Source organism: Thunnus thynnus, chromosome 13 (assembly GCF_963924715.1).
Source record: "Thunnus thynnus chromosome 13, fThuThy2.1, whole genome shotgun sequence".
In the NCBI taxonomy this organism is placed as follows: Eukaryota; Metazoa; Chordata; class Actinopteri; order Scombriformes; family Scombridae; genus Thunnus; species Thunnus thynnus.
The window spans coordinates 7180954-7206495 of NC_089529.1; the positions used below are offsets into that span (position 1 = coordinate 7180954).

A 25542-nucleotide genomic window follows, 5' to 3' on the forward strand; every position below is an offset into this window, starting at 1 on the left:
TTCCTTGTCTCAGAAACACTTCTTAATATGAGGGTGGGTCATTTGTGGAGGGGCCTGCATTTTATGCTGTCCCATACTGGTCTAATTTGGATCCCACAATCTACGGCATGCCAAGGCCGTAGAGAATGTGGGTAGAGAGCGTACACTCCGAGACGAGATGAAACAGACTTCAGTTTGTGGCAAGTGGCTAACTGTGGAACTTGGTCTGACCACACCCCTACTCTACCACAAAAACTGTTTTTTAAAAGGGCGCTGCAAGGAGTTGAGAAACAGTTCAGGATTATTTTTAAGGCATCACACACTATGTCACACTCTGTTGCAGATTTCAGCTGTGATTTCACATAGACCGCAGGCTTCTGAGTCAGTAATATTGCCATTGGGGGACACTACCTACTGTAGCTTTGTTAAAGGTCCAGTGTGTAGAATTTTGTGGTATCTAGCAGAACAGACTTGGCAGAAATGGAACAGAATATTTATAAGTATGTTTTAATTTGTGTATAATCACCTGAAAATCAGAATTGTTTTTTGTTACTGTAGAATGAGCTCTCTATATCTACACAGGGAGCGGGTCCTCTTCCACAGAGGCTGCCATGTTGCACCGCCATGTTTCTACAGTAGCCCAGAACGGACAAAGCAAACTTCGGCTCTAAAAAGAGCATTCACGTTTTTCGCAGCCACCGCAGGTTCTCCTAAACACTTAGAAGAGGAGTGGGAGGGGTATTCAGTTGGTTGCAATCTCACCATTAAATGCCACTAAATCTTACACACTGGTCCTTTAAATGCTGTCAAAACACTGCACCATTCCTGTGATTGTTCACTGCCAGTGGTCACACAGCTTCCTGCCTGTGTGGTAAATGGATAACACCATGACCACAGTAAATACTCCTTTCTAACATTTGCAAGGTGTCTTTTGAAACAATGTATTATGACACCTAAAACATAGTTCTAATTAACAGTCTAACGATTGTTTTAGTTTTCCTAGGACGTCTATACAAGCCTTCTGTAGAGATATGGGAGACAAGTGTGACTTTGTTTTCTATTCTAGTCTACCCTTCATAGATGGCTGCAGTGCTGAACAAGCATGATTTATAGGAACTGTGTTTCAAAAATATTGACCCATGACTCGATTTGTCTTTATTCCAAATCACACAAGAAGTGAAATACTTCAAATTATGATAAATCCCTGAGGGGCAGGTGCGGTGAGCCTGCTGAAGGTGTCCAGAAGTAAGTGAGCACAACTGCCAGTAAGGTGAAAACACAGATGAAAAATGAGCTATCCTCCTAGGGAAAAAATGCTTCCTGGGAAAAGTTTAGACAGCCTTGTGCTTTCTCCCACACACCTGGTGTCAAAGGCTGCTGCCATGATAGAAGAATAATAGCACACTCCAAGGTACCCAAATATAGACTATAACTGACTTAGAAGAAAAGCAAAGAACCGCTTGAACTTCATGTCCACCTCACTTTCTCACAAGCACGACAATGACAGACCAGTAATTACCAATACACTGACCATTTCCCAGCCATAAAAACAACCAACTGAAGTATGAGGATATTTCTGTGAATCTGCAACTGGATTTAACTTCCATACTGCAAAGACCTTTTGCATAAATTAAAGCTGAACACTTAGCAAAAGAGAAAAAACAGAAACAGGAAACAGCAGACCACAAGATTATGAAACAGGCCAAACATGAATAAATAATGATGGAACATGAAGCCATGTGGCTCGATTCTCACTAGGTGAGGTGGCTGTCAGAGGGTTCTCTCATTGTGTGATATAGGAGTCTTAGTGAACTGACCACTGAATTTCACACTGCTCAGACAGAACTATTTGCAAGCACGATGAGGCTCCTGTGTGCCGCCTGCTTCTTAAGTCTCTTCCTTTTTCCTCTCTCCATCCACAGGAAAGAGCACTGAGTCAGACTCTCCACATAGACACCACAGTCGCACAGGATGTGAAAACAAATATAAAATGTGTGATGACAGTGATTCAGCTGAGTGTGTGGCTTAAAATACTGCTTTTTTTCATGATCACTGTAAGTAGATCCTGCACTCATTATATAGTATCATAGGCATGTGTTAAGACTGTAAACAGAAGTAGAATACATTGTAAAGGTTCTGTAGGATTACAAATTCAATGTTAAGTTTTTGTGCAGAAAGAAATTTAGATCATGTGATTCTGACTGTGAAACACGTGTAGGTCAGAGCATTTTTGAGGATTCAGCATTATGACATACCACTGGGGTTTTGACTCCACACTATTTGGTCTCAATGTGTAATGGCACAATGACTTTCATTGCAACAGGCATTACAAACTAGCTTAGGCTATAAATACTGTGGTATGTGGCGTTGGTCCATACTATGTACTTGTCCCCATAAAAATAAACATTCAATATGAATTCTCTTTTTTCATCATTTAAAGCCACATCCATTAAAAAAAGCAGGGAACTACAGCCTTTTGGCTGTGAATGGGTCCCCATTTTCCAGATATCAAAAGTATTTGACAGAAGAAAAGATTAAAAGATTAATAAATATACAACACAAAGTTAAACGGGTCAAAATACAAGTGAAGCAATTTTCCCTGATAATACTGTCATGAAAATCATAATAGTTGTTTGTCCCTGTCGCTGCAGCAGGGCTTAAACCGATTCTCGCCATCTTGACGCTCTGCAGCAAGAGGATTTAAACATGAAAAACTTGAATTAGTTATTTCAGTCTAATTTTGACTAAAACGTTATATAACTATGATGAAATGTAACACACAGGCTGAATACCAATCACAGAGTATCATCAGGAGAAGTGAAAATAAGCTTCTTACAATCGAAAGCAGAGATGATCTTACTGTGGTGTCGGATGGTGGATATTGATATGTTGCAACTGCTACTGATATCACATTACCATAACAGCAGCTGAACATTTGGCCAACATTTGCACTTGAGCTAGTGGGTCCAGAACAGATTATTGTTGCTATATATAACATTTACTGTATAATCAAGATCCATTTCACTACATGTGCCACACAATATCAGAGTATTGGTTGACTCAATGATATTGCAGTGAGCGATACAAGCAAATATGCGTTATAACATGCATGTGTTAATATTTTAACAGTGCCTGACCACATCTGTAGCTCTGAAGCATCTGTACAGCACCTGGATCTAGGGAGGCAGTGTGCTCAAAGTCATTATCTCAGTTGAAGTGAAACAGGAAGAGTGTGGGATTAGTATGAATGCCATGCTGTGAGACGGTCTCTGCTCTCCCTCTGGGTTCCCCTTTCGTCTGGGGAGATCTGAAACTAATGCACAACAGGACGCAAACCTCCTTCCCAAAAGCAGCATCAGGGTTGTTGCAGCCTAGTTTTGCACAAAACAATAAGGCAAATGTGTGACATGTGACAGCGAGAAATGGCCATCACAATTTCTTCATCATTATCATAAAATTGCTTGTTCTGTCCAGCTAACCCTGACCCCAACAACATTCAGTTTACTTTCACATAAGTCAACAACATGGCACAAATCCTCACCACTGAGAGGCTGGAACTGGATCTAGAGTTTGACTGAAAGGATTTTTATTTATCACAATAGTTGCCAATTAGGTCTAATCGACTAATCCATTAATAAACTAAGTGTTTTATCTTAATTATATGAATCATTTCTTAAATAATATAACCCTAAACTCTCCACTAACACACACAACCAGTGGTGGAATGTAACTAAGTAAAAGTACAGTTTTGAGGCACTTGTACTTTTCCATTTGATGAAGATTTGACACAGTGGATAATATAACAAGCTTTTAAAATACAAGACATTGTTAAAGATAAAACCAGTGGTTTCCAACTTTTTTGGCTTTTGACATCTTACATAAAGCAGTGTGTAGTCGGGGTCACATTTCAGATATCTATGAGTTGTTAACAGCTCCACCAAATAGTGATTTTTCCCTCTAAAATTCTCACATGCTTTCATTTCAATATATGTTCAAATGATCCAATATTTCACCAAAAATCAATGATTAGAGTAAATGTCCAAAAACTGAAAACAGATTTGTGTATCAGAACTTTGTTTTTTCTTCTTTTCTCTCCCATTAATCATCTCACAACCCCTCAGATTTATCTGGTGACCCTTTGGAGGGGCCTGACCCCCTGGACTAAACTAGCTAACTGTATATAAAGTAGTTCAAACTAGCTCCACCTCCAGCAGCTACAACAGTAACATGCTGCTCTAACACTGATGCTTCAGTATTAATAATCTAATGATGTCATTCATAATAATATATCAGTTAGAAGGACCAAACCACTACTTTTACTGCAATACTACATCAAGCTGATAATACTTATGTATCTTTTCTAAAGTAAAGGATCTGAATACTTCTTCCACCACTGCACATACCCCATTAGGCCTTCTAGTGTATAAAAACTACTTCTCAGCCTCTGAATATGAAATAGCCTAAAAATGAGAGCTCCTGCTTAAATCAGCATCTTTTAGTTCAAGAGAAGAGAAAAAAAGCAGAGCAAGTGAGGAAAGTGCTGAGGTGATGATTTCCTTTGATCTGGACATAGATCAATAGGTTGTTTGGCCTTCGGGCCTGTACAGTAGGGGTTCCCAAACTTTCAAAATAATAAGTGCTCACTATGGGATCCTGGCTCATTAAGTGTGATGGTTCAAGTCCAAGAGGAGGGGCTGGGATGTTCATTCCCCATTTTTATGTCTGATACAATATTCACTTTGTTAATTAAAAAGTTCACAATTATTTCACAGTTTTCATCTGGTTTTGATCTACATAAGTTATACAATTAATATAACATGAATAAAACTATTTATGCCCTGATTACTAATTGAACAGCTAAACTTTCTAAAACATTAAATCATATATTCTTCTCTTTCATAATACAGTTTATGCCTATGAGCCAATATTTGTAACTTTATACAGTGGTAACTAATTAGCCAAACACCAACTCCAACAAAGCAGTTATAAGTTAAGTTATAGACAATAAATCCTTTGATGTCTTATAATTCATTTTAGCAGTCCTCTCAAGATATTTGTTCACAAAAAGGTTCTTCTGTTGATGACATCTGCTATATGTGGAAATGATTAACTTCCTGGACACCTACAAAATTAATCCTTTCAAAGAAATTTATGTAAGATCTGTTTGTCCCCTGCACAAGGAATAACTGATGTATTGAACTGTACCATGTCACAGCCGTACATTATCTCCCACAGAACTACTCTGTCCTGGATTCATCAGGCATACAGTAGTACAGTGGTTCCCCACCTGGGGTTCTGGCCCACCACAAGGGGTCGCTGGATTAATCTAAGGGGTCGTGAGATGATAGGACAACTACTCAAGCCAAGTGGAAAGTTATTCAAATAAAACAAAATAAGCCTTCTTTCGTTTAACTGGTAGACATCACAATGTGTGACGAGGGGTCCCAGGTATACTTTGCTTTATTTTGACAAATGGGAACATGGCGGCAGTGTGGAGATGCAGCTTGGCAAGTGTTGCTGCTCCACATTTCCAATTACACCCAGGAGGCCGTTCATCTCATCATAAAGCATACTTGTAAAAAGACTGTGTCAAATATAAATCAGTTTACAAGATTTTTCAATAGTAAGAAGATCTGGGCTGTGATTCATGGTGTGATTATTACACTGCTGCTGCTATTTATTGTTGCACTACCTGTGTGCGTCGGTCTGGCCAGAATACTCAATGCCGATCACCTGTGCTATGGAAATCAGCTGGATCACCATACATTCCTGGCGGGTAAACACGGGACAAACACTGGTACATGGCCAGTCAATGCTCCTGCAGAAAGTTTTCACCAAAACATAAACAGCTTTTACACAATCAATTCCTCTTTCTTATGTCACGGATGGGCCGACATACTAGACCAATGGAGTGGCCATACGCCACCCCGTATGGAAAGATACCAGGTCTCCAGTCCATGCTGCTCCTGCTCTCCAGGGATGTACAACTGAGTCCAAGACTAGTTACTTCAGGAATACAGCAAAAGTGCGGACGAGGCTTCTCCAGTGGTGGTAAGTGACCATGAACTTTCTGAGACTGGTTTCTCCCTTTGCAGGCTGAGCTTTGTCAACACCAGGAATAACGATCTATTAGTGGATAATATACCGCTGCTGGATTCTGGAGACCTTAACAGGCCCACTGTCTCTCTCATAAAATCTGCTGCAAACGCTGCAGTGTGCTGGAACCCTGCGGTGAGGAAACAGAGACTATCCAAAACATTTCAAACTGTCGATCATGCAAAAGTCTTATCAGACCCGAAGTTGAAACCGAGGGGACTATTTGGTGGACACTTGAACATCAGAAGTATTGTTTCAAAGAGCAATCAGCTAATTTGTTTACTGTCTGACTCAAATCTGGACTTTGTTCTATATCTGAAACGTGGCTGAAACAGTCGACTCCCATTAGTGTGTTTATTGTGCCTGGATGTCAATATTTTAGACTAGACAGAAGTGTAACCACAACACAGAATTAATTCTTATGGGTGATTTTAATGTCAGTCGGGGGATAAGTTAAAGAGAAAAACAATTTAAAACGATTGCAGAGAACTTCCACCTAGCACAATTAGTAAATGGATCAACAAGTATTGCATAACTCTCTAGTACACAATTAGATCTTTACTAACAAACCAGAAAGAACATTCAAAAGTTATAATTTGATTACTGGCTTATCTGATCACAATCTAACTCTCTTTGGGAGTAAACTGACAAAAATAGATACTGAATACTGTAACTACTAAGACAAATATCTTTCATTGCATACCTAAAGCTTAGCAAGATGGATTTGACAATGAGATTACTTAGTTTGAAATGGGATGATGTACTATCTTCTGATGATCTGGAGTATGGCTGTAACACATTATACTTGTAGAATGAACTATGTTAGGGAAATATTTACTGTGAGGGTGCAGAAAAAATCTAATAAAAATAATCCACCCTTTTTTAATGAAAATCTGTGGAAACTGATGAAGTCAAGAGATGCAGAACTAAGGAAAATAATGAAATCTGGAAGAGACACTGATATGCTGATTTATAAAGGTTTGAGGAACAGAGTTATCAAGAGCTGAGATGAGCTAAATCTTGCTCTTATCTTAATATAACGAATGAGTCAAAGGGTAATAGTAAATTGATCTGGAAAAATATTGATAATCTCACAGGGAGAGACCCATAACTTTTGGGAGATTTTCAGCTCAAAATACAGGGAGAGCTAATTTAAGATAATCTTTCTACTGTTTCTGTCTTTAATCATTTTTTTCTTGAGTCTGTATGTGAGTCCCTTGAGTCCCTCCTATTTTTAAATCTAGAGACCACCATGAAGCCAATAACTATAAACAGATAAGTGTACTGCCAGTACTCTCAAAGGCTGCAGAGAAAGTTGTTGTTGAACTATTGACAAATCTCCTAACAAAGGCAATTTTGGTCCACATCGCATACAGTTTGGCTCGAGAGAAAATCTTTCCACCAAAATAGCTACTTTACACCTCACAGATCATATTAAATCTAGATCACATTAAATCTAGGCTTGATAAAGGAGGTGATGTATTTTTATTTACATAAAGCATTTGATACAGTCAATCATGACGTTTTAATAAATTTAACTTTTCATCTAGAGCACTGGCATTGATGTCTTCATATTTATCTAATAGGATGCAATGTGTTAAAGTTTGTGATGCACTGTCCAGTAACATGAAGTGCACTATGGGTGTACCACAAGGATCAGTGTTAGGTCCCCTATAATTTAGCCTCTATATTAAAGATTCAACAACAGTACCATGATGTAGAACTGCAAATATATGCAGATGACACTGTTGTATACACACATGCAAAAACAGCTGAGTTAGCAGCTGCCAAATGGAAAGGATCACACAGTGGCTTCATCAATCATGTCTTAGTCTGAATGTTGACAAGACAAAATGTTTTTTTCTAAAACCATGGTACAACTCCCATAACGATGATATTCTCATCAAAATATAAGTATTGACATAGTCACTGATTTTAAATATCTTGCCATGACATTGGATCCAAATTTTAATTTTAATAAACATGTTTAAAAAAAATGGTAAAAACCATAAAGTACAACTTGGCATACTTTAGACACATTAGAAACTGTCTCTCTCTGGATGCAGCCAAGATATTTATGCATGCTACAATCCTTTCCCATATGTCCTATTGCATTACACACTGGGGGCAGGTGAAAGAGGCATTTAGGTACATTGTTGAGCGTAGATCACCCGTGTTTGGAAGCGCTCAGAGCCCAATACACAATGACCATAGTTACACACGTACAACAGATCAAATACTTCCACAGGCAGTTCAAAACCAATTGTCTCATATGTTCTGAGACCGTGGTGATTATGAAGCACCACTACAGACAAAGCACAAATCTTTGGAGCAAACAAACCCACTCAAATCCAACCTGAAGGCACAGAAAATAGGAACGATCTAAGAGCCCAATATGATCAATCCACTTTATTTTCGGATGCATATTATTTTATTTTTAAATGCAGCCCTTATTTAAGGCTACTTGAAATGAGAAAAACCTCACATCAACCGTATTACGTGTTGAAGTAGCAGCTGGAGGCCAAGCAATTGGCCCGTTCCGAACAGGCACGTTTTGAACGGGCACTGCACTAGTGTTTATAAAATTTTTAATGGTTTGGCCCCTCCTCCATTATGTGACTTTGTGTATTTTCGTTCAGTGAACGCTATAAAATCCTCAAGAATATCCTCTTAAACAGATTTTACTGTACCATTTCGTCACACTGCATTTAGGCAGTCAGCATGTGAAAGCCACAACTCAATGGAACACCCTACCCGACGATATTTGAAGAGCTGCAGCTCCATCAGCACATTTAAAACCAAATTAGAAAGTCTGCTAAAAAATACTCAGCTCTGTAACCACTGATTCTACATTTTATCTCATGGTCTTCTCATGAAAGCAAATAATCTTGCTTTTAATTTGACAAGCATACATTTGTCATTTCTAGTTGACATTGTGGGTGTGTGTGTGATGTGCTTTTGTGCGTGACTTTTTATTATGTGTCCTGTGTGTTTTTTGCTTTGAAGTTTGTTATTGTGCTGTTATACTGTATGTTTTAATTGTGACCTGCCGAAGGGACTGTAGATGACAATTAGCTATAAGCTAACTCTGGTACAGTGCATCAAATGGTAACATTTATTTTTAACACTGTACATGGTCCCTTAAAAATAAAATAAATAAATAAATACATTTAAAGGGGGGTCAGAAGCCTAAAAGGTTAGGAACCACTGCAGTAGTAGGAGCTGAGATAGTCTTCATGCATATTTCATCTGCTAGAGCCTCTGTTTCATCTTTCTCAGAGTCGGGCTCCCCTGAGGGGCAAACTTCCTGCTCTGATGGTGTCAAAGTTCTTGTCTGAGAAACAGTCAGTCACAGCCACGTTGCAGAAACTTCAGCTGCTTTCCTGTCTGCTTGGCTGGCTACATGTACAGTGAGTGGGCGGATTCCATAGAAACACTAGCATAGGATCCATGAGAACTGGGTGGAAATAAAAAGACAACCACTAAACAGAGCACAATGATATTCCACAATAGGGCATTATAATATTAGTGCCACACAGCAGAACTACTGTACAACCCAAAAGAAGCATTCCCTGCACTACACAGACTTGTGGCATGAGAGCTATTTGATGTGCACTGTGGGTGTGTTCAATTTCACTTGTGTGAAGAGAGACCAGAAGAGATTACAATAGGCCAGACATCTTTCAGCTACCAAGCAAACATTTTAACAATTCTCCCCACGCACGTGTTAACGTCACACTTGTAAACTCGCTTGTCCTGTTTACCTGGATGGGATAACTCAATAATATTAAATCATCTGTCTGATTATTGACTTGCACAGCACAGTTCTACAAGATACTGTTCATGCTCTCAGGCTACAGTGAGGGCAAAAGAAGCCTGATATTCATGTTTAAAGACCATATCTTTGGTTTACCTCAAACGTGACCCAGATGACCCATTTACAGAAACAGTAGAATTCCTTGGAGCCAGCGAGTTAGACTGCGATGCTTGTCAAGTATGCAGTCTGTTTCCTGGACGTTCCTGAGCTAAAAACAGAGCCAAACGAAAAAAAAAAGCTTGGAGCTACTCTCCTTCACAGCTAACATACACCTCTCTGACAAAAAAACAATGGTGTGCCAGTGCCATGCATTTTTCTCCACTGGCCTTTTAGTAGATGATGCTTGAGGAGAAAAAACTGAGGGAAGGCAGCCTGGCAATGCTCCGGGAGGGCTAGGACCTCTCTGTGCCTATGCGAATGAGAAAGTATCTTGTTAAAATATCATGCAAAATATCTGCAACCTGCTGCAGTGTACTGAGCAACCTCATATTCTGTCAGAAATAGGGCCACTTGTATTTATTCAACTGACTGAATGCCACAGCAGTACTCATCCTGCTCCAATCAGTCCATCTCCTCTTATCTCCTCAATTAAAGCCTCCACTGCAGTAAAGGACGTGCCACTCCAAATGTATGCAGACCAGACCTCGCCTCTTGGGTACAGATAACAACTCTTTTCTTTTCAGAGTGCTTTCCCTCAAAGTGTGTTAACAAGAGTGGGAAGGAGAGCTGGCTGGTCATACCAGGGAGAGAAATGTGTTTCTGACCATATTAGTATAGTCCTAAGATCCTCATGCTGAGGAGTGTGAGAACTATTCTTTTCACAAACAAGAGCGACAACATTCACAGCAACAAAGGCTAAATGAATGGTTACACTGTTAATTACAGAAGAAGAAACAGACAGAAGACGTGTCCTGGCAAACAGGCCTCAGAGTATAAAACTATACAGGCTACTGCCTTGATTTCAGGTCATTCTGCTGTGCTGATTACCACGGGATACTTGTGTTGCTCAAGATTCATGAACTATACCCAGTGATACCACATCTACAACCAATCAGGCTAGGGCATATATACATGTCATTTGTTCAACACTCAATTTAAAACAATACACCATTTACATTTAATTCTTAAAAAAATACTTAGTATGAAAATCCATGAGCTCATTTCAAGAAGACAACTTGCATCTTCTAATATAATATTCATATCCAATATCATATTCATAATTGTGTTTTAATTAGTGTATAATCACCTGAAAATAAGAATCATTGTGTTTTTGATACCTTAGATGAGCCCTTTATATCTACATAGGGAGCAGGTCCTCTTCCATGGAGCCCGCCATGTTGCATCACCATGTTTCTACAGTAGCCCAGAACAGACAAACCAAACACTGGCTCTAGAGAGGGTCTTTTGTGTTTTTCGCAAGTTACGTAGCCACTGTAGGTTCTCCAACACACTTGAAAGAGGAGGAGGTGAGGGAAGGGGTATTCATCTGGTTGCAATCTGCAACCTCACCGCTATATGCCACTAAATCTTACACACTGGTCCATTGAGCAGCACATTGCATTCAACGCTTGGTCCTAATTGCTTTACCTGATAAAGTATGCCAGGGAAATTGTTGTTAAGTTGATCCCTTTATGAACAACCAGCACACAGTCTGCACTCGTTGATCTGCTTCCAAAACTGCACTACATCAGCCAGCAGGAAATTGATTTTCTAGTCTTGAGTTTGTTTAGAGATAAGGTCATTTCCAAGTCAAGAAAAACTGCATTGTTTATATATAAAGACTAAACATTGACTGACAGGTCTTTATAGGCTAACACTGAGCAGGTTCAGCTGCAGCATCAAGTTCAGGAAGACTGCTCATGGGTTCAAACTGGCACGGTGGCCTTTGTGATCATCCAGCTCATTGTTGTGGGGAGAGGGGTGGTGTACTGTATGTTCTGGTAAAGACGGGTACCCCACCTTACATAACTACTTGTGGCTGAAGTCTCCTGAGAGGACAGTTGTGGTCTCCATCCATGCTAGCTCAACTTGGTGAAAGTCATGTTCAATCTCTCTACTAACTATCAATCCCTCTCTGCTAAAAATCCTAACCAACAACCTCCATCCATTGTCAAACACGGCACCATGTGGCCATGTCTTTGCACACACACACTTTTGTTTTAAATATACTGGCATTGCCTTGCTGAACTCAAGGGTGTACATACTCTTTAAAAGTAAGAATTTATACAAACCAAAGTTATTATTTCAGTTTTTAATGCCTAATCAGAACTTTTTGGACAAATTAGAGAGCTATGGCCAGGTATTAGATTCATAAGCAGATTTCTTGCTGGTTATATTGGGGTGCTGCAGCTCTGAAAAGTGTGTATTCACCCCATTCCTGAGACCCAGATTGATATCCTGGTGTGAGTTATATTGAGTCAAAGGTCATCATTATGATGGTATCTCCCTCCGTAGAGAGCGATCACACAGAGCATATGAAGAACAGTATAGAGGACTTCATCACCGCTGTATCTGCCTTTCAACCTTCTTACCACAGCTGGACAAGGTCACTCCAAATGTTGTTACCCCACCTTCATCCTGACTCATTTCATACATATGTCAGTTACAGCATGTGGATGAAGGACTCCAGTACAGCTGCTAATTTTCTTCTCACAGTCCCTGAGTGTGTCGTTAACAAAAGTGAATCCAGGACACCAGCACTGGTAGGAGATATTCCTGAGCGTGTGGGGCAAGCGCAGCACTGAGAGGAGACCTTGAATTCCCTTTAGAACGTCACACAATCACATCCCGTTAAGCAGAGCAGTGAAGGAGATCGCCAGGCATGATTTTCCATCTCACAAAATAAGCCATACCACCGCTGTACAACTGGCCATGGGTGCTCCTCACATAACCCCTAGCTATAAATAGCCAATGACAAGGACAGTGGATAATGCGTTGAACAGAGGATGAGAGCAGCTATAGAAAAAAGGCAGGAGCACTGTGGTTGCTGAATGGTTACAGTGCATGCCACATAACCACAACATCCCCGGTTTGAATCCACCTGGGGACCTTTGTTGCATGTCGTGCCCATCTCTCTCCCCCTTGTTTCCTGTCTACTTCTCCACTGTCGAGTAAAAGCAAAAAAATGCCCTAAAACATATCTTTAAAATAGAAAAAATGCAGGAGGTTCACTGCTGCAGGCTCTAAAAGGACATGCTGAGTATCAGGTCCAGGTAAGAGACACCAGTGTCTCTATAAATGACAAACACAAAGTCAGTAAATCAATAATAAACTTAAGACTTAGACAAACTGAAAATTTGCAATTTCGTTGATGTCTTCATGTGATTTTCTGAGATACAAACACTCATAAACGATACACATCGTAGACACAGAAAGGACAGGAGCCTCGTCACGCTACATCCATCAGTAAATTAGATTTTATGTCAAAGGTTAAAAAACTTGATTATCCACTTTACTCAGTGCTATAGTCTGACTGCGCATCATTACATGGACACAAGCGTGGCCTCCCTTGGTCTGAGTGCTTTTTTTTTTGTCTAGCCCAGCTTGTCCAGCCCAGCAGCCAAAAACCAGACTTCCAACTATTTCCCTTTTTTGGATGGTTAACCATGAGAAAAACAAACGCTGTAATTACCTACAAACATCCTTCACATTGACTGCATCATAAATGACTGGTGCCCTGCTCATATTTGAACCCTATTTTCTACTGGTATTATCAAAAGGAACAGAAGAAAGTGAAAGCTGTCATTTGTTGCCTATTTGGTTCCTCCCAAAGGACACATGCATGTTCCACTGCATGGCTGGCCTATTCTATAAACATAAGACTGCAACTTAAACTCTGCAATTAGGACATATTACAACTTAACTTAACTTAACCTTTTGTTATTATTGAGATGTCCAATTATGCTTCACCACAAACCATGACCAAAATAGCAAAGGTTTATTATTCTACCATCACTATTTTAAACAGTGATCTGGTGTTTCTGGAACACTTTGGTAATGTAGTTAACAAGCAAATGTTACGTGGCAAGAACAGAATAACACACAGTAGCTTAGCACAGGATAGTTGGCCATAATGAAGCATTTAAGGACCTATTAAAGACATAAACAGCAAACTTTCACCGATGACTACACTAAACACAACAAAGCCTTGTTTGACTGCTTCACATGGCACTGATCTAATGAGGAACAAATGGCTGGCTGATCATGTGAAGAAAAAACGCCTGCAGTGAACTTAAGCGGTTCCAAAGGCAACTTGCCATTGGCAACAAAATGTGTTATTTACATAAAACACAGGGAAACCTCAGCAGTATGGCTAATTTTGTAAATTCATCTTGATCTGCCAGTACATTCTCAGCTTTACGTCAGGAGGGAAAGTGTGAGAATGTTATGAAAGAAGCAGGTGCTAAACAGGGTCCAACTACTGTACATACAAATCCAAGAGGAAACCTTTCATCCCAAAACAAAATATTTGCAATGCGCAGAGTCTTACCTTCCACTGAGTACACTGAAATCAAGTCCTCTTTATTTTGGGGGAGAATAAGGGCATTTTAGCAATCTGAGGGGACTTAACACACGGTGGCTATTATATAAGCTGCTTCCAACATTTTTAGACTCAGTACGTTTATATTTAACTATACTTTTAGGCCAACAAAATAATAAATAAAGGCCACAGCATTTCTCCCCCATAATTTTATTCCTGGCAGCGTGGAGAAAGCTTTGAAACAGCATTTAGACCTTTATGTTGGGATATAAGATTTACAAAAAATAACTGAACAGTTGACATATATATATATATACATATGGGTTGGTTATAATAAAAAAAAATATCTGAGGGTGGTAGGGGGACGTTGAGGGGACATCAGTTTTGCTAAAATCCTGGCCAAAGCCCTGGCTGAGTTTAAGCTGCAGTCTCCTCACTGACATGTCCCTCCACACAGCAGCACATGCAGAGGTGTCAGGGAAAACATTACCACCACTGCCATGATAACATTATCATTGTATAAAGACTATTACTTCTAACTATGGTCGAATGAAAAGTGAGCCAAGACAAGGTTGTTTTTTTTGTTTGTTTGTTTTACAGTGCAGATGGGGAGTATTGGACAAACAAGAATCCTGTTGAACTCACGACTACGCATGGTGCAACATTAGCAAGTAAACTGAAAAATCCAGGATGACAGTCTGAAGCAATGTAAAATACTATTCGGATTTCTGTTGCCTAACGTTACAGTCATACAATGAGACGTTAAATTAGCGCGAAAACATGTCCTCTGCCTAATTTTAATAGCAGACGTTATCAGGAATGACACGTCTGCTTCAGAATGAATTAACGTTAGTCATTAAATTAAAGAAATAGAGACATCTACTGTCAATGCTGTTAATGAACAAGCTGTCATAAAAGTCTGTTTGCCGTTGCTGTAAACTGGCCAAACCAACTGATCCCGAGCGACTCTGACAGCTTCTTTCATTTCCACCGACTACAGAAAAGCGTTAACGGTAAAGTTTACACATTTAAACTCAACACATTGGCGATAAGAAGAAGAAAACACCGTATAAGGTCAGAAATAAACGAGTATAAGCCAGTAGCTTCATCTCACCTGTTCAGTATTGCGGCGGTACTGCTGTTGTTTGGCCAGGATGCTGCTGCTGCCGCCGCCTCATACACACGAGTCATCAAAGTGTCACCACCGGCCTGCGCTCGAGCCGGTAGGTGGAGCGCGTGAAGAGAGTTTGGCGCAGTGCTCCGGTAGATTTCTGGGAAATGTAGTCTTTCTATTGGTTGGTAGGAAGTGAAATGAAAAAGGTAGATAAAATGTGGCCAAATGTCCGTGTTAATATTAAATGTCATATTTAAATGTACAATATTTAAATAGTTTATTAAAACCATAATATTATCATATTGATAATAGTTTGTCTGCACTTTTTTCTAGACAATTTTTTTTAACCACAATTCAATAGCACCACAATCCACAGCCTCCAAAATGACCGTACATGTTCAACGAAAACATTATGACTCATATGAAGTTAGGAGTTATTGCCGGGCTGCTGGTAAGGTCATATTTGCAGGTTGACTTTGTGTCGAATGTGCTGACACGAATTTAAATAAGTCTAGTGATGACATGATAAAAGAATTTGAAAGAGCTTAGAAAAAAGTATATCTACATGATTCTGTTTGTTCCTTTGAATATATGAGTATATATAATTTTGATTGTGTTGCCATTATTTTCCGTTCTCAATATAAGACGTTACAAATGTGCAGAATCTGCTCCCGCTCGTCTTTGACTACATTTACCTAAAGGACTGTCATTGAGAAACATGGCCGACTCCACGGGTGCTGCAAACGCTGCTGTCTCCGACTCGCAAGGTCCAACTTCGGCGAGCATGGGCAGCCCACCGATTCAGTACAGTATGATTCTGGACCATCTTATCGGGGACAAGAGGACCGTAAAGGATCTTAATCCCACCGTGATGGGGGGACTGCCGGTGCCTCCTAAAAGTGAAGAGCAGAAGATGATCGAAAGGGGGATGGAGAGCTGCGCCTTCAAGTCTGTCCTGGCCTGTGTGGGAGGTCAGCACCACAATTTTTATATTATTATTTATTATTATTATTATTAAAGTGCTCAGTGTCTTTGTGTGTGTGTGTGTGTGTGTGTGTGTGTGTGTGTGTGTGTGTGTGTGTGTGTGTGTGTGTCTGGCTTCAGCTGACAGGCAGTTAGAAACAAATCTCTTAATATGTGGTGTCAGTTTTTCTGTATGTGGATGAGGATTTTAGGAGGACACTGGCATTGGGGTTTGTGTCATGTGTTTTCCATAATGCAGACCTGAAATGATTAGTTGATCTACAGAAAATTCATCTGCAACTGTCTGATAATCTATTCAAGGTTTAATTCATATTTAAAGCAAACATACCAAACTACAATTTGAAGATGACACCTTGGGCTTCACTAATGTGTTATCTTTCTCAGTATTATCTTACATATTATCAATTTTATCAGTGAATCAAGAGAGATAATTTACAGATTAATCGATACTGAACATAATTATTAGTTGTAACCCCACCATAAAGATTCCTGTCCATTACAGAAACATGATCAGTCAGTCAGACAGCCATTTTCTCCAATCAGAGGAGAATAAGCACAACAGATTGTGTCTTTTACTTCATTCCCTAATATTGTTGTGATTTACTGTTTAAAACCTCATGTCTGGTGTTTGTTTTGTCACAGGTTTCGTCCTCGGAGGAGCTTTTGGTGTTTTCACAGCGGGCATCGATACCAATGTTGGGTTCGATCCCAAAGATCCTCTGAGAACTCCAACAGCACGAGAAGTCCTGAAAGACATGGGCCAGAGGGGGATGTCGTACGCCAAGAACTTTGCCATTGTGGGCGCCATGTTCTCCTGCACAGAGTGCATCATAGAATCAGTAGGTCACAGTAGGTCTCTTCATTATGTGTGGGTACTGGTGCGTTGACATACTGATGTTGGACAGAACCATATGGCTTCATAAACGTGGCTGAAACTAAAGACTTTCACTAGAATCCTATAAACAAAACAGCATTATTATGTGAATATGATACTTCACATCACTCAGCTCCTGAGTAGTTGAGTAAAGAGGATTTCAGTATGTCCCTATGTGAAGCAAGACAGGGAAGAAACAAAGAAATAAATATAAACACTTTGTGAAGATGGATTTAAACATTGAAGTATCTTAAGCACAGTTATAAACACTGCTACAAGGGTGGCTGACATGTGACAAGAGTTTTGAAAGTAACATGAGACTACTAACAGCTTCAAAAAGAACAAATATGCAACCTATGGTCAAATTTCAGGAGTATCATTATAAAACACAGCAGAATACATCGACGAGAACAATATGGAAAATCATGATGACAAATAGAAAACACATCAACAAAGAGGAACATTAGTTTCAGGTTGAAAGATGAGTGAGTAGTTAACTTGTGTCATTTCTTGTGTGTCCAGACTGACTGGAGAGCGTACCTGCTTTCATGCTGTAAAAAATGGACAGGGATAAGCTAAAAAGGCTTCATATATTCTTCATAGCCTTGCTTCAACAGATCCATGATGGAGCTTGGACAGAAATTATAAAGCGATTCCAGCTATTTGAGGAATTACTCATCCACATCTTGTTATTGTAAAACCATTCAAATATCCCCTGATGAATGTCAAACACATGGTAGATCTGTTCTGCTCTTTGAACCTCCTCAGAGTGGTGTGGTAGCGCCCTCTGGTGCTAAACTGTTTTTTGTTTTGGGGGTTTTTTTTGTGCAAAATTTTTAAAAAACAACTCTGACCCAAATTATTACAGTTCAGATATAGAAATCCCCTCAGTGTTCCCTGGCATCTCCTCTGATCAGTTTAATTTGCTCTCTACAGCTCTCACACACAAATACACTCATCATCAACTTCTGTTTTTCATTTGCAGCACAGAGGCAAATCTGACTGGAAGAACGCAGTGTACAGCGGTTGTGTAACTGGAGGAGCCATTGGATTTCGTGGTATGTAACCAAACCTGGTACATTTATTTTTATGTTTTCAGTTGAAAGTGATTTATTCCTGACGTCCTCACACGGATTCTTTTTCTGTTCTGTAGCTGGTCTGAAGGCCGGGGTGCTGGGATGTGGAGGCTTTGCTGCATTCTCCGCTGCCATTGAATATTATCTGCGGTGAACCACTGAAGAGTTGCTCTATGGACAAGAATTTAATCGTTGCACATCTGGACAAGCCAGTGAAGACTCACTGTGTGAGAAATCCAACCCTGAGAATATTTGTCTGCACATGGAGGCCTGCTGTGAAAGTATTTGGTGGAAGTGACAGGTTCCTGTTTGTGTACAGTGGTGTTAAGTGACGCTGAAAAAAAACCTATCTGTGTTTTCCAGTGTCTCATTACTTATTATCATATGGACAGTTTGACCAAACAAAGCAACTTCATGTGGAGAATATCCAGAAACGGAGCAGGGTGGGTCTGCTTCTGTACCGAAGGTGTAATGAGATGAAAATGTTGAACACGAGACACCTTCACTCTGAATCATGACGGCATCAGATCAGAGTCATATATAACTCTGTTCTTGTTGTAGAACACTGGTATGATGAGTCAGTAACTAATCCACATTAGGATTATTTATAATAAAACTGTTTTATTAACTTGTGCAGTAATTCTTGATTGGGTTTACAAGTGTCCGTAATCACAGAACTGTTGATTCCCTTTTAATAACAGTCAATCTATGTAAATATGTTGCTTTTATTCCAGGCTTTTTCTTGTATCATGATGTGTGTCATACAGATTTCACACAGAGTTCAGACTTACAGGTTTCCACCAGGAGAGGCAGCTGGACTACAGTCCTAGGCTTTACCTCAGGAAGACCAACAGATCCTTCACAGAGCTGCATAAATTTGGGGCAGATGGAGTTATAAATTATCAGTAGAACCTAAACAAAATTACATATTTTGTCCAAAGCATTAGGCCATGGGATTTTTTTTTTTTTATTTACAAGTAGTTAAAAGTAGTTACAGTATTGGTAACATGTCAATCTTTGGCAAGACATTTGTTTAACAACTTTGACAAATAGCTCAGGCTATTAATTATCTACAAAAACAAGCAAACACAACACAACACAAAACAAACAAAAACAACACATATCAGCTTATTAATATCAGAAATACTGAAAAGGTTTTCACTTCAGAGAGCATTACTGCTATAATTGTTTAACTTTTGGAGGACACTTTTATCCAAGGTGCTAAAAACATGACTTCATTTTGAATGTATGTACCTCAGAATGCAAGATGTGAATTTATTTAACAAAAACAACTACAGCACATCTTGTAGTAAACCATTAAACCACACAGAGGTGGTCAAATATCAGTTTGGTGTTTACTGGTGAATAATGTAGCCGTTTTAAGTGGCAGGTACCACAACAAAAAATCTGATTAACACCTGATGGGTGTTCAGATGTTTAATATTAACTGTCAAAAATATGTAAATACATATTTTATGTTTGAACATTAAGTGTTGGAGTGTTCATTTATAGTCATTTTAAAACATAATCAAATATTTGCCAGTTGACTAATGGAGAAAAAGAGAATGTGTCTATTGTTTATTGTAGATGAAAGCTTCTCTGGGCTGATCAGCAATGATGCACCAAGAGATTCATATATCTATTGTTCTCTGTGACACTTATCATAACATCTCAGTAAAGCTGCTGGTTGAAACAGACTCCAACAAATATTATGACACCTGCAGCTGATTCAGTATTTAAGAGGCTTTATGTGACTTTAACATCACTGAGGGTAAAGAACCTCACAGAACACAGTATCATTTCACACGTGATGATTTTATTGAATTCAACAACAAATCAGTCAAACTGTAAAACATTGTGACACATATGAACAATAGGAATGAATGTATGATCTATTATCACTAATAAACACTTAAATTATGTGTGGTGATATGGACAAAGTTCATATCCTGATCAGTATTACAGCATTTTTTAATATCAACATGTAATATTTGTGCTGTGTATTAAACATTATACATACTTCATATTTACTAAAGTATCAAAATCACAGTTAAAAGTTTAAATATGACCATATTTTTGAATATTATAAAGAAATATTTAGAAAGTTTGTCTTAATGTGTTGCATTGTATTACAGTAATATGCTGTATTTAATGTGACAAAGCCAAGGCCCTAAAAACACTGTGTGTGTGTGTGTGTGTGTGTGTGTGTGTGTGTGTGTGTGTGTGTGTGTGTGAGGAGCTTCCTAGACCCATCAGCACAGAAGAAGCAGATGGTGACAGCTTCCTCTGTGCAGGTGGAATCGGGATGGTCCTCCTCATCCTCTTGGCTGATGAGGAGGCAGCTGGAGGCAGTGGAGGGGAGAAAGAGGAGGAAGGAGGGTGGGAGAGGAGAGAGGAGGGGGGGGTGTTGTTTGGGAAGCAGGGTGCTGGGACTGGTTCAGAGGTCTGCTGTGGTTCTGGGTCTTCATGGGATGATTGGTTGGTTGACGTCTGCTCTCAGCTGCTTGTAGGTCTGGACATTTGAGTCTAATAATATTATAATGAATATCATCAGCATTTGTAAAATTAACTTTAGTTATCATCACTTTATGTCATTGTTGCTGCCTCTCTAGTTTTAGTGAGGGGATTACTTACTTACTACTGCTCTCTAGTTTGTCCAGTGGTCATCAGTGGGAAGTGCTCCAGCCTCCACAGCTCCACCTGTCACGACAAAAAACATCATCTATGGTGAACACTTGATACACCAACATGTTAGAGCCATCTGCTCTGTCAGAGGTGCAATCCAGTGATTAAGACAAGCCTCCGGAGTACGAAGAATGTAGAACAGAGTATGAAAAACTTCTCCTTCTCCTGATCACACACATAAGGAGCTGCTGCCACATAAATATTTTTAACATACAAGATACCACTCACCAATTTGTTGACTTGATGATTTTTACTAAAAATCATGAAAGTGCAACAGAGTGAGTAAAATAATAATAAAAATAATAATCTTTGGATTATTGGTTAGTGGTATTAAGCCTTGCCTTAAGACTTTTGTTAACATTGTTAAGCTTTGACTCACCTTCATCTGGTGTGACCATCCACAGCTGGAGAAAAACATCTATGTGTGTGTGAGGAGCTTCCCAAACCCACCAGCACAGAAGAAGCAAATAGTGACAACCTCTGTGCAGGTTGGGATGGGACGGTCCTCCTCATCCTCTTGACTGTTGAACTCTTCTTCTTCTGAAAAAAAAATCAAAATACAAGAGTGAGTAAGATAAATAATCCCTGACTTTATAAATAAGTGATATTAAGACTTGCATGACAGTTTTTTTGTCTTGTTAAGTATTAATTTACAGCTGGTATAATCATCTACAACTAGAGAAAAGTACAACAGTACAACAGATTAAGTGAGATAAATAATCCTTGAACTGTTAAATAAATCAAAATAAAACGTGCAGAACATGTTTGTTAATGTTGTCATTAAGTTTGAACTTAGCTTCTTCTGGTGTGACCATCCACAGCTGGAGAAAAACATCTGTGTGTGTGTGAGGAGCTTCCCAAACCCACCAGCACAGAAGAAGCAAATAGTGACAACTTCCTCTGTGCAGGTCGGGTTGGGACGGTCCTCCTCATCCTCTCGACTGTTGAACTCACTGGGTCTTCTGAAAAAAAGAATCAAAATACAAGAGTGAGTAAGATAAATAATCACTATCACTATTATTTACACAGCCACCTATACCTTACAAAACACATCAAACTGCAGCAGAGTGAGTGAAAGAAATAATCTTTGGATTATCATTAAGTGATATTAAAACTTGCAGGAATTTTAATGTTGTTATTATTGTCATTAATTATTAACTTACCTCTGGTGTAGACACCTAAAGCTCAGTATGAAAAAAACAGAGTAAGAAAAGTAATAAATGATCTTTGAATTATTAAATAAGTGATATGAAACAGCCATATTGTAATTGTTTACAGAGCCTACAGTAGTTAACATTCTTTGCAAGTCGGATGTTCATACTTAACTTTTCTTCCACATTATATCCTGGACAATAGCTTGTGTGCTAAAGCGTTCCTCCATTAATTACAGGGTCGTTTTCTTCAGTCCCTGGCTCCCTCTATCTGCATCAAGCCAGTAAACCCCAGGCTAACATAGCCAGACTAGATGGGATACTGTAAGTAATCCCTCCAGTGGGTCTGCCACAGGGTCTGGTCCTGGTTAGAGGTGCTTAGAATTCCTTCACAGGCAGGCGTTGAAGTATTTCATGACTGAGATACCTCAGATGTACCTCGTATCCATCCAACATGAAGGAGCTTGAAAGTGTTTCCCTGCAGGACCAGATGAATAGTTAAGTGTGGGCAGCTGTGGCTCAGGAGTTTGAGTGGTCTTCAACTAACTGCAGAGTTGATGGTTTGATGTCTACATGTGGATGTGTCCTTGAGCAAGACACTGAACCAGATGGTTATGTCAGTGTCTTGCATGGTCACTCGCTGCCATCAGTGTGTGTATGCATTTAAGTGTCCTATTAATTATTATTAAAGGAAATTATTATTCAAAAGGAAAATTGTATCAATGGATTAAAAAAGTCCTGGTGCAAGATGGTGTTTCCAGCCCCGCCAGACGCAAAGGCCAGTCCTCAATGTTAAAGAAGGACAATCCAGCTACCAGTTATGTACACAAAGACCCCGGTGCAAGACGCTACTCAGGGCTTCACCAGCCCCGCAAGACGCAAAGGCCAGTCCTCAAGGTTAAGAAGGGACAATCCAGCTACCAGTTATGTACACAAAGACCCCGGTGCAAGACGCTACTCAGGGCTTCACCAGCCCCGCAAGACGCAAAGGCCAGTCCTCAATGTTAAAGAGGGACAATCCAGCTACCAGTTATGTACAAAAAGACCCCGGTGCAAGACGCTACTCAGGGCTTCACCAGCCCCGCAAGACGCAAAGGCCAGTCCTCAAGGTTAAAGAGGGACAATCCAGCTACCGGTTATATACAAAAAGACCCCGGTGCAAGACGCTACTCAGGGCCACACTAGCCCTGCAAGACGCAAAGGCCAGTCCTCAATGTTAAAGAGGGACAATCCAGCTACTAGTTATATACAAAAAGACCCCGGTGCAAGACGCTACTCAGGGCTTCACCAGCCCCGCAAGACGCAAAGGCCAGTCCTCAATGTTAAAGAGGGACAATCCAGCTACTAGTTATATACAGCAAGAAGCTACTCAGGGCTTCATCAGCCCCGCCAGACGCAAAGGCCAGTCCTCAAGGTTAAAGAGGGACAATCCAGCTACTAGTTATATACAAAAAGACCCCGGTGCAAGACGCTACTCAGGGCTTCATCAGCCCGGCCAGACGCAAAGGCTGGGCATCGGCAGCTCTGCCAGATGCAAAGTATTTACAGTTTTCTGAACCTGCTTCCTGCAGTGTACAAGGCTGGCAGTCCTAGTCTGAGTCGCTGTCATAAGCCCACAACGGGATCCCAAAATGACGCTCCCTGAATGGCCTGTTTGTAGATAAGGAGATGCCGCTTGAAGTTGAGGGCTCTGCGTATCCGTAGCTCTCGTCCCTGCTGCTGTTTGGAGAGGAGCTGAGGTCTGACGTTGGGGGAGCGGAGTTGTCAGGTCTTTCCTCACAGTCCCTCTTCAGGCGCTTAGCAGTCACCTCCTCTGAGTCGTTGTCTCCCCTGCTCCTCTTCGTGTAGAAGCTCTCGTCCCTGCTGCTGTTTGGAGAGGAGCTGAGGTCTGACGTTGGGGGAGCTGAGTTGTCAGTTCTTTCCTCACAGTCCCTCTTCAGGCGCTTAGCAGTCACCTCCTCCGAGTCACTGTCTCCCCTGCTCTTCTTCGTGTACAAGCTGAGGCTGGAGAATAAAAGTAGTGAGTCTCTGTAGCTCTCGTCCCAGCTGCTGTTTGTAGAAGAGCTGTGGTCTGAAGTTGAGGGAGCTGAGTTGTCCGTTCTCTCCTCACAGTTCCACCTTGGCCGCTTAGCAGTCACCCTCTCCCAGTGGCTGTCTTCCCTGCTCCTCTTCATGGACGAGCTGAGGCTGGGGGTTGAAGGAGTAGACTCTTCAGGCCGTTGGGATGCTGAAGCTCCTCGGGGCTTGCGGTGCCGAACAGGTACCGGTGGACGCCTGGCAGTCAGCTGCTGAGGAACAACAACAGGAGCAGCAACAGGAACAGGAGGACCAGCAGGAACAGGAGGACCAGTAGGAACAGGAGGATAAGCTTCTCTCCAACGCTGCCAAATGTTCTCTGGTGAGAGCTGCTGGACGAGAGGAGAGCGACATCTGATGTGGTCGTCTTCTAATTCCTCTTCATCTTCGGACAGACTGTCATATCCAGCATCCTCGCTTGACGAGTCAGACCAGCCCTCACTGTCTTCCGTGTCTTCATCCTCCTCTTCATCACTCTCTTCATCAGAAGAGAACGGAGGAACGTCCTTACCTCCACCTGTACGTACAATACTTACCGCAACCTCACCCTCCTCCTTCTTGTCAGAAGAGATGCAGATGGGGAGATTGTTGTCATCATCGTGGTCCAGGATCCTGATGACTTCAGGGACGCCGTCTCCTGCAGGACACTCGACAAGGTAGTCGACACGCTGAAAGGAGCCACCTGATGGGAAAAGAGACACATCACATGAGAACTTGATTTCAAATCTAAAGCATTTCTATATATAAAACATAACATCAAATATTTGGACTAAATAACCAACAATCAAAGTTAAAATTAGAAAAAATATAAACATATAAGAACTATAACTATGAAATATCATCAAAACTCATGTGGTTATGTATGTTTTGGATGTAAAAAGCCGCTGAAAGTCGGGCTGCATGTTTTCATATTTCAAATCAACTCTGAATTGAATTTTATTTAGCTGACGTCTGATGATGAAAAGTAAATTTGTACCACTGACGTGATTATCATTTTATCAAGAGCTGATCACGAATTATCAAATTGTTGTCACATATTAAGCTGCCCAGTAAATGAAGGTTTAAACCGTTCTGAATTATGAGCACTGGCAACTTTGCAGAAAAATAAAATATACTCATAATAGTGATAATGTGCCCGCAACACTGTAGGGCTCACAGTTAAAATGTTTTTAAGTATAAGGCGCACATAAACTTCTAAATCAGGAGACTT

At 40.3% G+C, this 25542-nt stretch overlaps 2 protein-coding genes and 1 long non-coding RNA gene across 5 annotated transcripts in view; 1 reads left to right on the forward strand and 2 right to left on the reverse strand.

The window, feature by feature from the left end:
- specc1 (sperm antigen with calponin homology and coiled-coil domains 1) overlaps nt 1–15597 on the reverse strand; it is an 83178-nt gene extending 67581 nt beyond the window's left edge. Inside the window, exon 1 of one of the 2 annotated variants that reach the window (XM_067607544.1) lies at nt 15487–15597. The gene's annotated coding sequence lies outside the window, so the exon portion shown is untranslated. Of the gene's footprint in view, nt 1–2815; nt 2889–15486 lie in introns of those variants that run through there. The other variant, XM_067607545.1, reaches the window with a different exon arrangement.
- A 573-nt stretch (nt 15598–16170) lies between these two features.
- Nucleotides 16171–19048, forward strand: timm22 (translocase of inner mitochondrial membrane 22 homolog (yeast)). Its single transcript, XM_067607554.1, has 4 exons — nt 16171–16457; nt 17113–17309; nt 18330–18402; nt 18498–19048. The coding sequence occupies exons 1-4, from the start codon at nt 16205–16207 to the stop codon at nt 18572–18574; spliced, it is 600 nt and encodes a 199-aa protein (XP_067463655.1). The 5' UTR covers nt 16171–16204; the 3' UTR covers nt 18575–19048.
- A 1168-nt stretch (nt 19049–20216) lies between these two features.
- Nucleotides 20217–22087, reverse strand: LOC137195306 (uncharacterized). 2 transcript variants are annotated; one of them, XR_010931104.1, is made up of 3 exons: nt 21485–22087; nt 21055–21120; nt 20217–20946 (listed from the first exon to the last, which is right to left on the reverse strand). It is a non-coding gene; the product is annotated as an uncharacterized lncRNA (long non-coding RNA). The 2 variants fall into 2 exon arrangements; XR_010931103.1 differs by lacking the exon at nt 21485–22087 and having other exon boundaries at nt 21055–21478.
- Between the last annotated feature and the right edge of the window lie 3455 nt (nt 22088–25542).

Coding starts and splice junctions, on each gene's coding strand:
- timm22 (XM_067607554.1), top strand. CDS start 16,205: ATGGCCGACTCCACGGGTGCTGCAAACGCTGCTGTCTCCGACTCGCAA. Junction 17,310..18,329: donor CAGAGTGCATCATAGAATCA/GTAGGTCACAGT, acceptor TTTCATTTGCAG/CACAGAGGCAAATCTGACTG. Junction 18,403..18,497: donor AGGAGCCATTGGATTTCGTG/GTATGTAACCAA, acceptor TCTGTTCTGTAG/CTGGTCTGAAGGCCGGGGTG.